Here is a 12,525-nt window from a genome sequence, read left to right on the forward strand (position 1 = left end):
TGTGTCAAAGAAGTGACGATGTATTTAACTGCAAAAAGTATTTGCATATTCAGTTAGCCGTAATATCTGTCTCACAAGACAATCCTGTAACAGAGACGTTGTTTTATTTCCAAAGGTCAGACAAACATCAAGAACTAACTGTGGACAAACAAGACAACTTAAACACGTAAAAGAACATTCAGGTCATTTTCTCTACACAACGTCACAAACTAAAAAATGATTTACTGCGTATGTACAAAACATTTGGGTTTTAATGGTCAAATAATAACATCTTCCAAAAAAAAGGGGGATGCCTTTGCGTGTATAAAGGAAATAAATATGTTAAAAATGTTTAGTTTTTGGCACATTGTCTCGGCTGATGATGTACAGTGTGTGTGTGTGTGTGTGTGTGTGTGTGTCAGTTAGTGTTGCTGCAGGATCGGCTTCTTCAGACGCAGCTCGCTGCCTCCAGAAATAATGGGCGTCTGGTTCCTCATGTGGAAACGCACCAGGTGACCGATGCTCAGGAACACCTGATCCCGGGTCCGCACCTGTTCACACAGGAGACACAGACGACAGCACTGGTTAAGCACTGGTCAGGCACCATGTTTGCCACTGCGTGTTACTAAAAATACAAATATCATCAATGTTACACCTCAGTTGTAACTGCAACTTTTAAGTTTCTTTTCATTTATTTTTCTCCCCTCTTTCTTTTACCTCTCTATTTACATGTTGTTATTGTCTTTTATTATGTCTTTAATGTTGCTGCTGCTGCTGCTGTATTTTTCTTTCTTTTTTTTATTGTAAAGCACTTTGAAATGCCTAATTGTGTGGTAACACTAGATTATGGAACACATATTCACAATTAACTAGGTGCTTACCAACATGCATATAAGTAGCATACTAGCCCTTTATTAGTAAATATTAGTAAATATTAAGCACGGCTACACCTTATGTAGGAAAAAATCTTAATTCATGTCATAATAGAGGTAGAATAAGGTTATGTAGAATAGGTGTTAGTCTAAGAAGGGATGCCCAGACCTCCCTCTCGCAGGACACTTCCTCCAGCTCCTCCGGGGGGACCCCAAGGCGTTCCCAGGCCAGCCGAGCGACGTAGTCACTCCAGCGTGTCCTGGGTCTCCTCCCGGCGGGACATGCCTGGAACACCTCCCGAGGGAGGCGTCCAGGGGGCATCCGATACAGATGCCCGAGCCACCTCAGCTGGCTCCTCTCGATGCGGAGGAGCAGCGGCTCTACTCCGAGCTCCTCCCGGGTGACAGAGCTCCTCACCCACATCTCTAAGGGAGCGCTCTGCGCACCCTGCGGAGAAAACTAATTTCAGCCGCTTGTATCCGGGATCTTGTTCTTTCGGTCATAACCCAAAGTTCATGACCATGGGTGAGGGTAGGAACGTAGATTGACCGGTAAATCGAGAGCTTTGCCTTTCGGCTCAGCTCCTTCTTCACCACAACAGACCGATACAACGACCGCATTACTGCGGCCGCTGCACCGATCCGCCTGTCAATCTCACGCTCCATCCTTCCCTCACTCTTGAACAAGACCCCAAGATACTTTAACTCCTCCACCTGAGGCAGGATCTCTCCACTGACCCGGAGGGAGCAAGCCACTTTTTTCCGGTCGAGAACCATGGCCTCGGACTTAGAGGTGCTGATTCTCATCCCAGCTGCTTCGCACTCGGCTGCAAACCGCCCCAGCGCATTCTGGAGTTCCTGGTTAGACTGCTGCCCCCGCGACCCGGCCCCGGATAAGCGGAAGAAAATGGATGGATGGATGGATGGATGGATGGATGGATGGAGAATAGGTGTTAATACGTGCTTAATAATTACTAATAAAGGTCTAGTGTGTGTCGCCGATGGCTCGAGTCCGAGCATTGTATCCAGGATAGGTTCAACTTGGCCTCAGTTGATTTGTAGCTGTTTTTGGATGACAATGTCTGATATGGCTGCCCAAGTGGAAGAGTCCAGGCCATTTTGAGCAGGGCAGGGTTGGTGGGGAGCTAGGCTGGAGAAGCCGCTCTTTACGTCTCTATCTCTTGTCTTCTTCTTTCCAGCGATGTTTGTTTTCCATTTGGTCTGTCTCCAGAGTGACGCTTGGCCTCCACCCAGTGAGGTCTTCGGCGAGAGTCTCCCAGTTAGCATGATCAATGTCCCAGTGAAGGAGAGAAACCGACGTTTAGGGGCATCGAGAACAAGATCTGGCGGGGGAGTCGGGTTGCGGGCATTCTCCCGACGTGTCCAGCCGAGCAGAGGCGGTGTCGTGCCGTCGTAGTCACAAGCTTGGTGATGGTGCCGCGGAGCACGGACCAGTCCGCTTCTAGTCTGGCTGTTGTGCTGGTGGTGGAGTCTGGCTCAGAAGCTCTGTGAGACGGTTGGAGTAGTTTTCCCTGACGCCGGTGATATTCAGACTAGCAACGTCGACGTTGCCCTCTTTGCTGGTCTGTTGTGGCGGGGAAGTTTACGCAGCCGGAGTCTAAGGAGACTTATGAGGAGTCTGTGATCTGTCCAGCAGTCATCTGCACCGGGCTGCGGGTCACAAGGACATCGCTCCGGTCACGCGATCGGCAGAGGATGTAGTCGAGGATGCTCCAGTGCTTTGACCGCGGGTGTTTCCATGTGGTCTTGTGATGATTCGGAAGCCGGAAAAGGGTGTTAGTTATGACCAGCTCATTTTCAGCACATAGGCCAAGGAGGAGAAGCCCGTTGGAGTTTCAAGATCCAAGGCCCTGCTTGCCAAGGATTCCGCTCCAGAGTCTGTGGTCGTGACCAACCCTGGCATTGAAGTCTCCAAGCACAAGGAGCTTATCTCTGCTGGGGATGGCTTGTATGGTACTGTTCAGGGTAGCATCGCATGAATCCTTGAGGGACTACTTTCTCCACTGCTGCCGGAAGTAAGACGCGCTGCTGCTGCTGCCGCTGATGCTGAGATATAAATCCTTCAAATTGCAAGGTTAGTTTTATTTCAAACATTCTACCAACACAGATATGTACATCGATAGTCTGCCGTTACAATTGATTTGCCTCGGGTGCTGATTTGCCTCGGGTGTCTCCATCACACTGGCTATGTCCAAAATTCCGAACTATCATCCTCGGAGTCAAGGGTTGGGGCGTAGATGGAGATCAGTCAGGTGGTTGTTGTCAGGAAGTGGCACACGCAGGGTCATGAGACGTTCGTTTATGGCGATTGGGACCAGGTTGTATCGATCCACGATCGGTGTCTTGACCGCAAAACCAACCCCATGGATCCGCCGCTCTTCAGCATCTTTCCCTTTCCAGAAAAAAGTGTAGTTGGCTCCAACTTCGAAAGACTTCCGTCTCCGGCAAGTCTTGTTTCCCGAGAGGGCAGCAATGTCAATGTTGAAGCGTTTAAGCTCCCGACTCACAAGGGCAGTTTGTCGGTGTGGTCGCTCTGTGTCAATGTGGTCTATGAGGGTCCTCACATTCCACGCTCCCAACTTGAAAGGGTTCAGTTTCAGTTTTCTTCTTGGTTTTTGACCGTAAAAGTAGGTCCCCAAATGTGGGAAATGTGGTGATGTTTACCCCCACCTTTTCTAGGGGTTTCTCCATTTGGAGTGGGCTGCGGTACTCCTGATTAGGCCAGCCCAAGTCACGCCTGTAGCTGCCGAACTTTCATGTCACCACAAATTCATAAATAGAACGACCTTCATGCAGGCGCCGCCAGTGTGTGTCTCCAGACTGGAGACTTCAAGCTGACCAAGCCTGTCCCCGTCACCTAGAGTACCATCGCCACTGGACTTTGATAAGGAAGATGAGGCTTGTTGGTTCTGGCACGAATAGCCTTTGTGTGGATTTGTTTGGGGTGGATCACAGGTTGCTGCCTGAGACCCATGCAATTGGGCACCTGCCTTCTCCAGCAGCACCAGGCTGGAGACATGCTGGGTTTGGTTGGGGTGCCGGAATACTAAGAACCTAGTTAATGATGAATATGTGTTCCCTAATCATGTTGCCCCATAATTAATTAATGAAAATATAATGTTAGTTCGCTGTTACATGTAAACATATTTGTAGAAACTTTACGTTTACATGCAGATTTTACAAGTGTTGAATAATTGTTCTATTAATGTGTTCTCAAAAGAGCTTTTCTGACAGTGCCACCTAGTGGCCAACCTGTAGATGACCACTGCACATACTGATGGACAGTTCCTGACATAATATCAATCTATCTAAGGAGACATATGCAAAAAATAATTTTTAATCATTTAAATCCTTATATTTGGGACTCGGGAGGTCCTATCAGTCGGCAAAGTGTGAAAAAAGATGACTCAGTCATGTTTTTGTGGTCCTCCTCAGTCTAAGTACAGGTGATTAAACACGCAATGTTGACTTCCACACTCATTGGGACGTCACAATGCGCTAAAGTGGAATTTTGGAATTGTTGTCTCACGCGGCTCAGCTTTGTCCATAAAACATGTGAGAGTGCTGGCGAGGGCAACGGTATCTGAAAACCCTCAAGTCTGTGAAAAGTTCTATCCTTGGCTCCACAGTGCAGCACAGAGTCCTACACAAACTTCCAGCCTCAGAGGATTTATCTGTCCAGTGGATACATGTTATATATGACAGCAATGTGCCAAATTATCACTTTTTCCAAATGCTAACTGCTGTTAGCTCCCAGTAGCCTCTGTGGCTGATGTCATTTCCTGTTCCTTAAGTTTTGTTTTATTTATTTTTTAAGGTGGACCTAAAGAGATACTACTAAACAGAGCATTCTGAATAGGGCTGTTTTGGCAGGGTGATTGAATTGCTGTGGTGCTTCATTCTTATTATAGTATTTTGACTAAAGCATGTCACAGACATGTTCATTAGGACACCAGGGAACTAGGTTAACTAATCAGGGTGCCAATTTTTGATGTTGAACAAATATTGCAGTTTATGTTAAGAGATTGTGATTTAGAACGATATGTGAGAGAGACCAGTAAAAGTGTGTTAGAATGTTAGTTTGAAGTCACTGAGTTGTTGATACATGAGCTGTTATGTGTTCTTAGTTCTTTTTGTTTTGTCTGTTTGTGTGGAAAACCTGAAAACTCCCAACACCTTTACCTGTCCGTGTGGATCAATCAGCAGTAGGTGGCGTATGTTGGCTCCCTCCATACCACTGAGAACGTACTGACCAGAGGCAGAGCTGCTCTCTCTGACCAGGAAATCCCCACTGCAGGTGAGCAGGGACTCTGCCTGCTTTCTTGTCAACCTGTGGTGAAAGACACAATGTTACTGAGACATCAACAGTTGGGACACATTAAAACTGGTTATTGATCTATCTATAAAGCAAGTTGTGTCTGTGTGTCTGTGACAGGCATGTCTCGCTGACCGTTAGTCAGATCGCCCTAAGACTTTGGGTATGGGTTGAGCATGGCCCGATGGTGTGCATCCTTGATTTTCACATTTTTTGGAGGAATTTTCTATTTTCACTGATTTATCATGCTGCACTTGCACTGATTTATCACGCTACACCAGGCAGGCAGCGGCTCATCAGCAGCGGCTGCGCTGTTTGGAGCAGGGAGGTAGGAGTGAAGAGGCTGTCATTTTCACACGGTTCACCCCAGAACATGGTGAAACGACGAGGTGTCCATTCATTCCAATATGCTAACTTGGCAAACCTGTTTCCAAAGGTAAGCTAGCAAGGCTATGATTAGCATTAGTGTAGGGCTAACATAATACAAACACTGTGCACTGTGCAACTTTTGTGACTAATCGAAAATTTTAAAAAATTGCGTTGTGCCTAATGAGGTTGCACAGTGTTTGTATTATGTTAGCCTTTATGTTCCTTATAGGGCTGTCAAAATTAACGCGTTAACGCAGGATATGATATAATCATAACATTAACAGTCACTGTCTAACTAACGGGGACACAGACAGCAGCTAACATTAGCGTCAGAATGCTAGCTGACGCTAAGGCTAACTAGTAGAAGCAGTGCAGTCGGTTTAGTTCCCCCCAGAAAACTATATAACGTCTATACTTTATATTTTGTTTATAATGTGAGTTATTTACAGTGCAATGTGTAGTTTTTTAAAAGTTTTTTCAAAGTTATTTACAGCATTTTATTTTTTGTATTTATTTATATTGTCTTATAATGTGGGTTCTTTACAATGTAATGTTTATTTTTTACTAAGCTTGTATAGGTTTTTACAAGTTATTTACAGTATTTTATTGTTCTTTTCATTTATATTTTCACATACTTTATTTATCTCTCCGTTCCTACAACAATATAAAGAGAAAATTATAATTTTTCTGGCATATTTACGAATGGTTATTAATCGTGATTAATCGTGATTAATCCACAGCTACCCTGTGATTAATCCGATTAAAAACTTTAATCTTTTGACAGCCCTAGTTCCTTTATCATGCATTACTATAAGTGAAAAATCTTCTTCAGCTCCCACTATAGGAATATATACTTCCTACGGGCACTGTACTAGTACAAATAAAGGGTCTACATTAAACATCATGTCACATTTTTATCAATTTATCAAATTTGTGACAGGATTTTACACACGCAGGATCCTGTTGAGGATATATGAGCTATTTAAGTGTATTTGGCCAGATGGAAAAGCATGTGGCATGTATGACCATGCCAAATAAATGTCAGAAATCATATCATACAGGGAAGATTTAATGTCTTTATTAGCTAAAAGGTCTCCACATCTGTCCTGTGAGTCCAAATGGAGCAGCAGGAGCAGGAGTGTTGATTACTCACCGGCCGTGGAACCAGCTTTCCCGCTGGATTAGGTCCTGGGTTGGTGACTCACAGACAGGGGTGCACTCTCCAGCTCTGACCTCACATATCACTGGGTCTAATGGAACCACAAAACAGGGAGAATATTACAGGTCAGCGGAGGTAGACCGCAGACAGGATCACCGGATCTGACCTTCCAGTGCACGGACACGCTCTAAATATACGTATAACGCTGCAGAGAAAGAGGACACCCTTATCCCCAAGGACACACACATGCACACACGCATGCACACACACACACACACAAGTGTATCTTTATAACAAATAATTATTTTCAACAACAGTCTGATAAAAAAAGGAAGGAAAATAAACACAGAACTGTGTTGTAATGTAAGTACAAATACTTCATTACTGAAATTAAGTACAATTTACTTATTTATATTTCTAGCAACTGTTACCCCTGTACATTTCCTCTAACTGTCTTTGTTACTACCAATAAAATCAGAAGAAGAAGAGTCTGTAACGGTCTGTATTTATATAGAGCTTTTGATACTTAAGTACAGTAAATGTCAAATAATTTAAGAATTTTACTTAAGTAATATTATGAAAAGTTCAAAACTTCAACTTTTACCAAAGTCATTTTCTGTAAGATACTTGTACTTTTACAAGTAAGTAAGTGTCCCTTATAAGGTACTTTATATAAGATTGGTTTCCATAGGTGTTTTTACAAAGTGTTTACAGACACTGTGTTCATGGTGGATCAGTGGTGGTCATCTTTCATTTGGATGGTTGATGGTTTCATGCTGATGTGTCGCTGGGCAAAAACCCTGAACCTCAAGTTGCTCTTATGTGTGTGAATGGGGATGAAAGAAGTGTGGCAGAGAAGGTGCTGCACATAGATATATGCTACATGAATGTGTGAGTGAATGGCAAATGAAATGATGTGCATAACTAAATAACTACATAATGCACTGATGTTTTTGTACCTGCAGGTGGAGCTGTGGTTTCTTCTGCGATGGAGCAGTTCTCATACAGTGACACAGAAACAGGCCGAGGCAAACAAATCTGTAACAGCACTAGAATGAGTCAATGAGTCATACACACAACAAGACACATCTTTGAATCTGTGTGTGTGTGTGTGTGTGTGTGTGTGTGTGTGTGTGTGTGTGTGTGTGTGTGTGTGTGTGTGTGTGTGTGTGTGTGTGTGTGTGTGTGTGTGTGTGTGTGTGTGTGTTGGACCCATTGCCCTTTTATTTTTACTATCCTTCAATAAAATCCCAAGGGTAAAGAAGATAACATTAGTTCCTCCCATTAGGGAGCTTCTAAATAATGATTGCAATAATGATGTCACAGTGTTATTATTAAATACTGTTTGACGTATAATTAAAATAAAATGTGTAGATTAGAAAGAGACTGTTGATCATCACAAAACTCTGCAAACATGCATCTATCTGAAATACTTACACACCTCCTGTGTGTCAGCATGTGTGTCCTCCTCCCTTGTCGTGCGCAGGTCCTCCATTCCACCAGGAGGTGGCATCTTCCCTGGGATGGCATTATAGTAGCTGCAGCTCTCACTGACTTCACCTTCCTGGTTGGTCTTTTGGTCTGTTAATGTTTCCTCTGTGTTCCATCTGTGAGTGAGTCTCACTGCTGCCCTGCAACCAGCAAGAGACATGCTGTTAACCTCCGTGTCTCTGCTCACATGACCTCCACACACACACACACAAACACATGAATGTGAGGACCATAATATACATAGTGTATGTCCTAGCCTCTTCACCCTATTCTAACCCAAACCCAAAAACCACGTCTTCACCCTCAAAAAATCCTTGTAAAGGTTGACAGAACGTTTGGACCAGCCAAAATGTCCTCACTTTCCCAAAATGTCCTCACTTCCTTAGTTTTTTTAACTTGTTTGGTCCTCACAAAGCAACACATACAAGAAAACACACACACACACACACGTTTGTGCAGCATTCGTAGTGAGGACTGTAATATACATAATGCATTTCCGGGACCCTTAACCATAACCTTAAACCTGGTCTTAACTCTCAAAAAGTACTTTTAAGGGGTGACAGAATGTGTGGACCAGCCAAAATGTCCTAATTTTCCCAAAATGTCCTCACTTGCTTAGGTTTTTAAGTTGTTTGGTCCTAACAAAGTAACAAATACAAGAGAACACATATACACAAACACACGTTTGTGCAGCATTCGTAGTGAGGACCATAATATACATAATGCATTTCCGGGACCCTGAACCATAACCCTAAAGCCAAGTCTTAACCCTCAAAAAGTCATTTTAAGGGGTGACAGAATGTGTGGACCAGCCAAAATGTCCTCACTTTCCCAAAATGAGGACATTTTCTTGATGGATGAGGTTTTCATAATTGTGTGTTTTTAGTTATTTTTGTTTTGTCACATTGTGGTGGGTCGATGTAACATCTGGAATCATTTTACAATATCCACATTTTCCCAAAATGTCCTCACTAACCTTAGGTTTTTAAGTTATTTGGGCCTCACAAAGTGACCAATACATGAAAACACACATACACACACAAAGGTTTGTGCAGCATTCGTCGTGAGGACGAATGCTGAATACAGCACGTGAATACAGCACACACAACACACACAAATCCACATTGCTGCTATATTGGATATTGAACATATTGAACATTGTGCATTTGATCCGTATTTTACTGCTTTTATTTTTATTCTTGTGTATTGTAAATATTTTTATATTTATCTGGAAATTATTCTAAATTTAAATTGTATTTTATTTTTATTTTATTTTATTTTATTTTATTTTATTTTATTTTATTTTATTTTATTTTATTTTATTTTATTTTATTTTTACTCTACTTTACTTTATCTTATTTTATTTTATTTTATTAGTGCTTAACAGTTGCACGGGGGGGCTTGTTTTGCAATGTCATTTCTCTGGGGTGTACTTGTACATCCACATGTGACAAATAAAAATCTTGAATCTTGAATCTTGAATAAACATAATGTATTCCCGGGACCCTTAACCCTAACCCTAAAGCCAGGTCTTCAAAAAGTCCTTTTAAGGAGTGACAGAATGTGTGGATCAGTCAAAATGTCCTCACTTTCCCAAAATGTCCTCACTTCCTTAGGTTTCTAAGTTGTTTGGACCTCAAAAAGCGACAAAAACAAGAAAACACATATACACACACACACACGTTTGTGCAGCATTCCTAGTGAGGACCATAATATACATAATGTATTCCTCCCGGTAACCATAACCCTAACGTGTTACCCTGTAGATCTGCTGTGATCAGGTGGATGAAATGTAAACACTACATGTGCTGCGGTGTAATGAGCTGTGGGACGACCTGGGATTGGTGGAGAGAAGTGTTGGTGCGTGAAGGAGAAGCTGTCGAAAACGAGCGTCAAAGGCTTGACCGATGCTGTTGATGACCTCGTAGGCTCGACCCTGAGGACACTCCAGGATGTGACAAGCTGACACACAGAGAGAGAGGAACAAAGATGGTTTTTTTCTCCATAATGTTGACAGTACAGACGTTATTATTTTGTCTATAATCATCATAACCTTTACCTCGGTGACTGGTGACGTCCTTGGCAACATAAGCGATGTAATCTGCCATGTCCTTGCAAAAGAAATACACTTTTTTAAAATGCAAAATTATATATATATATATATATCTGTGTTGTCAGTTTGCAGTGTCTGTACAAATGTTGCTAACTTTTGGTTGTATCATCTAAACACTAAAGTGTGTGACGAGGTCCCCTAGTGGGCTGTGATGGTACTGCATGTGGGCCAAGAAAGGTAATTGAATATTATTCACTGAATATAAATGCAAAATTTATCATTTTCAGTATTTGTAATTAAGTTGCATCAATCAAGTCAAATAGCTGTAAAATATGTACGACAGATTTTAAAGAAATACAACAAAAGCCACATTTAAATATTTTTTTTCTTTGATCTTTCTTTGATTCGCTTCACAACAAAGTGCATAATTATTCTAAGCGAAACCTGTAATGTCTACATACATGTGTTGAAAGGTTCATAACATGCTTTATAAAAATAACCTTCATTAAATGGAAAGGTATTGATTGTTTATATATTATTATGCTATTATTTCACTGGTTAGGCCCACTTGAAATCAAATTGCGCTGCATGTATCTGCAGAATTAAAATGACTTTGCTCTCCCTGCGCTTAAGGGTTCATTTACTTGCCTTGTTGACTCAGAGTCCGTAGAGAAAATGAGTGATTTTACAACACAGCACACAGGGGTTGTTAATCCACTGCTGCCTCCCATTGTTAAAAGTGTAAAAAATGTGATGTCATGTTGTGAATTTGGTGTTTGAAACCCTTGTTCTTGTTTTGTTTGATAAACTGAAGGATCCACTGAGTGTCACAGGTGTGACGGAGCGCGGCAGAATCCACCGGCTGCACTTAATCTCACAATCAACCCTCTGCCAAAGAGCCCACGCTTCAGCCTCTTTTCATTGAAACCTTCCTGTTCATGATAGTGATTCTGTTATTTTATATCGAGCTGCTCTGATCTCCAGACTCTGACCTCCTGGACTCAGCTCCTGACCTCTCTGCTCTCACTGATTCTCCTCCTTCATTTTAAATGCACTATACTCAACTCTCACTGCGTCGTCCCCCTCTGGACAAACGTATTTCCGTCCCTATAGCCTTCCTCTTGTGAATAAACTAACAATTTAACTGTGTCTGCCCTGTCTTCTTGGAACCTTTAGTCAAAGTTCAACAGTATGCAGCCGTCTCCCTTTTTTTTTTATCCCTCTATAACTGTTGTGGTTCCAGAGGTAAGATGGTTTCAAACAATTAAGAGCTTTAAAAATCAACAATGCAATTTTAAAATGAATCCTAAAATGAACAGGAAGCCAGATGATGTGGTCTCTTTTCTTTTTCCTGACAAAAGGCAAGCAGCAGTGTTGTGGGCAGTGAATAATCCAGTCGAGAAGTTACAAAAGCATAGATTAGAGCAGGGGTCTGCAACCTTTAGGATGAAAAGAGCCATTTTTGTCGCCTCTCCACCCAAATAAAATTCATTTGGAGCTGCAAAAAACCCACAAAATGAAGATAATAACACGTATAAAGGTTTTTATACAGACATACTATATACAATAGTAATAGTCTCTTTCATTTAAGAACTACAACATAGACCAACCATACCCCCGTAGACCTGGTTCTTCCATTGTTCCATTGTTTGTGGCAAATTAATGAAATTAAAATGAACCCACTTTGAAATAAATGAAGCAAATATTTGGATTGAACGTCGTTCGTGCTCGAGAAAAACGGTATGTGGATCCAAAGATGGACAGGACGCATCCAAACGTGTACTGAATATTGCATTTTACGTCAACGTTGGATGTGATGCACAAGATATTGAGACTTTTATTTGTCGTTTTGACCCCTTAAGCTACAAGGAGCCACTGCAGAGTGGCTGAAGAGCCACATATGGCTCTGGAGCCGCAGGTTGCAGACCCCTGGATTAGAGTCTCTAAAACTTTAAGAGGGTTTGCAGTGTGGGAATGTGTGTGAACTCATTTAAGAGTGGTTTGAATGTTGCGGACATTTGTTTATATTTAAAAGTTACACCCTACAGGTTTAAGAGATTGCATGCCTTTTTTTGCACTTCATTTTGTGTGAAAATATTTTTTTTTTTTACTTGCAATTAACCCGTTAAAGGAACTATACTATCTGACTTTGTAACAAGTTTTATACTAATAAAGGCTCAAATTAAATAACGTGTACCTGTTATTAACTGACCTGCACGGTTCATTATGATAATGTTACAAGACTGGGTTCTCAAACTCTTCAAAA

General features: G+C 42.0%; 1 protein-coding gene across 1 annotated transcript in view; it reads right to left on the reverse strand.

Annotated features, from left to right (window-relative positions):
- Positions 1–401: 401 nt before the first annotated feature.
- The window catches only part of LOC310936551 (SHC-transforming protein 1-like), a gene marked incomplete at its 3' end in the record, with an annotated part of 23,636 nt that continues 11,512 nt past the window's right edge, over positions 402–12,525 (reverse strand). The window contains exons 7-13 of the mRNA XM_083900624.1: positions 10,266–10,317; positions 10,042–10,168; positions 8,153–8,346; positions 7,675–7,764; positions 6,710–6,806; positions 5,055–5,202; positions 402–530 (exon numbers count right to left, since the gene is read on the reverse strand). Of these exons, the coding sequence (XP_083756750.1) occupies positions 402–530; positions 5,055–5,202; positions 6,710–6,806; positions 7,675–7,764; positions 8,153–8,346; positions 10,042–10,168; positions 10,266–10,317 (837 nt within the window). The remainder of the gene's footprint in view (positions 531–5,054; positions 5,203–6,709; positions 6,807–7,674; positions 7,765–8,152; positions 8,347–10,041; positions 10,169–10,265; positions 10,318–12,525) is intronic.

Source organism: Microchirus variegatus, assembly GCF_963457635.1.
Source record: "Microchirus variegatus genome assembly, chromosome: 14".
Lineage (NCBI taxonomy): Eukaryota > Metazoa > Chordata > Actinopteri > Pleuronectiformes > Soleidae > Microchirus > Microchirus variegatus.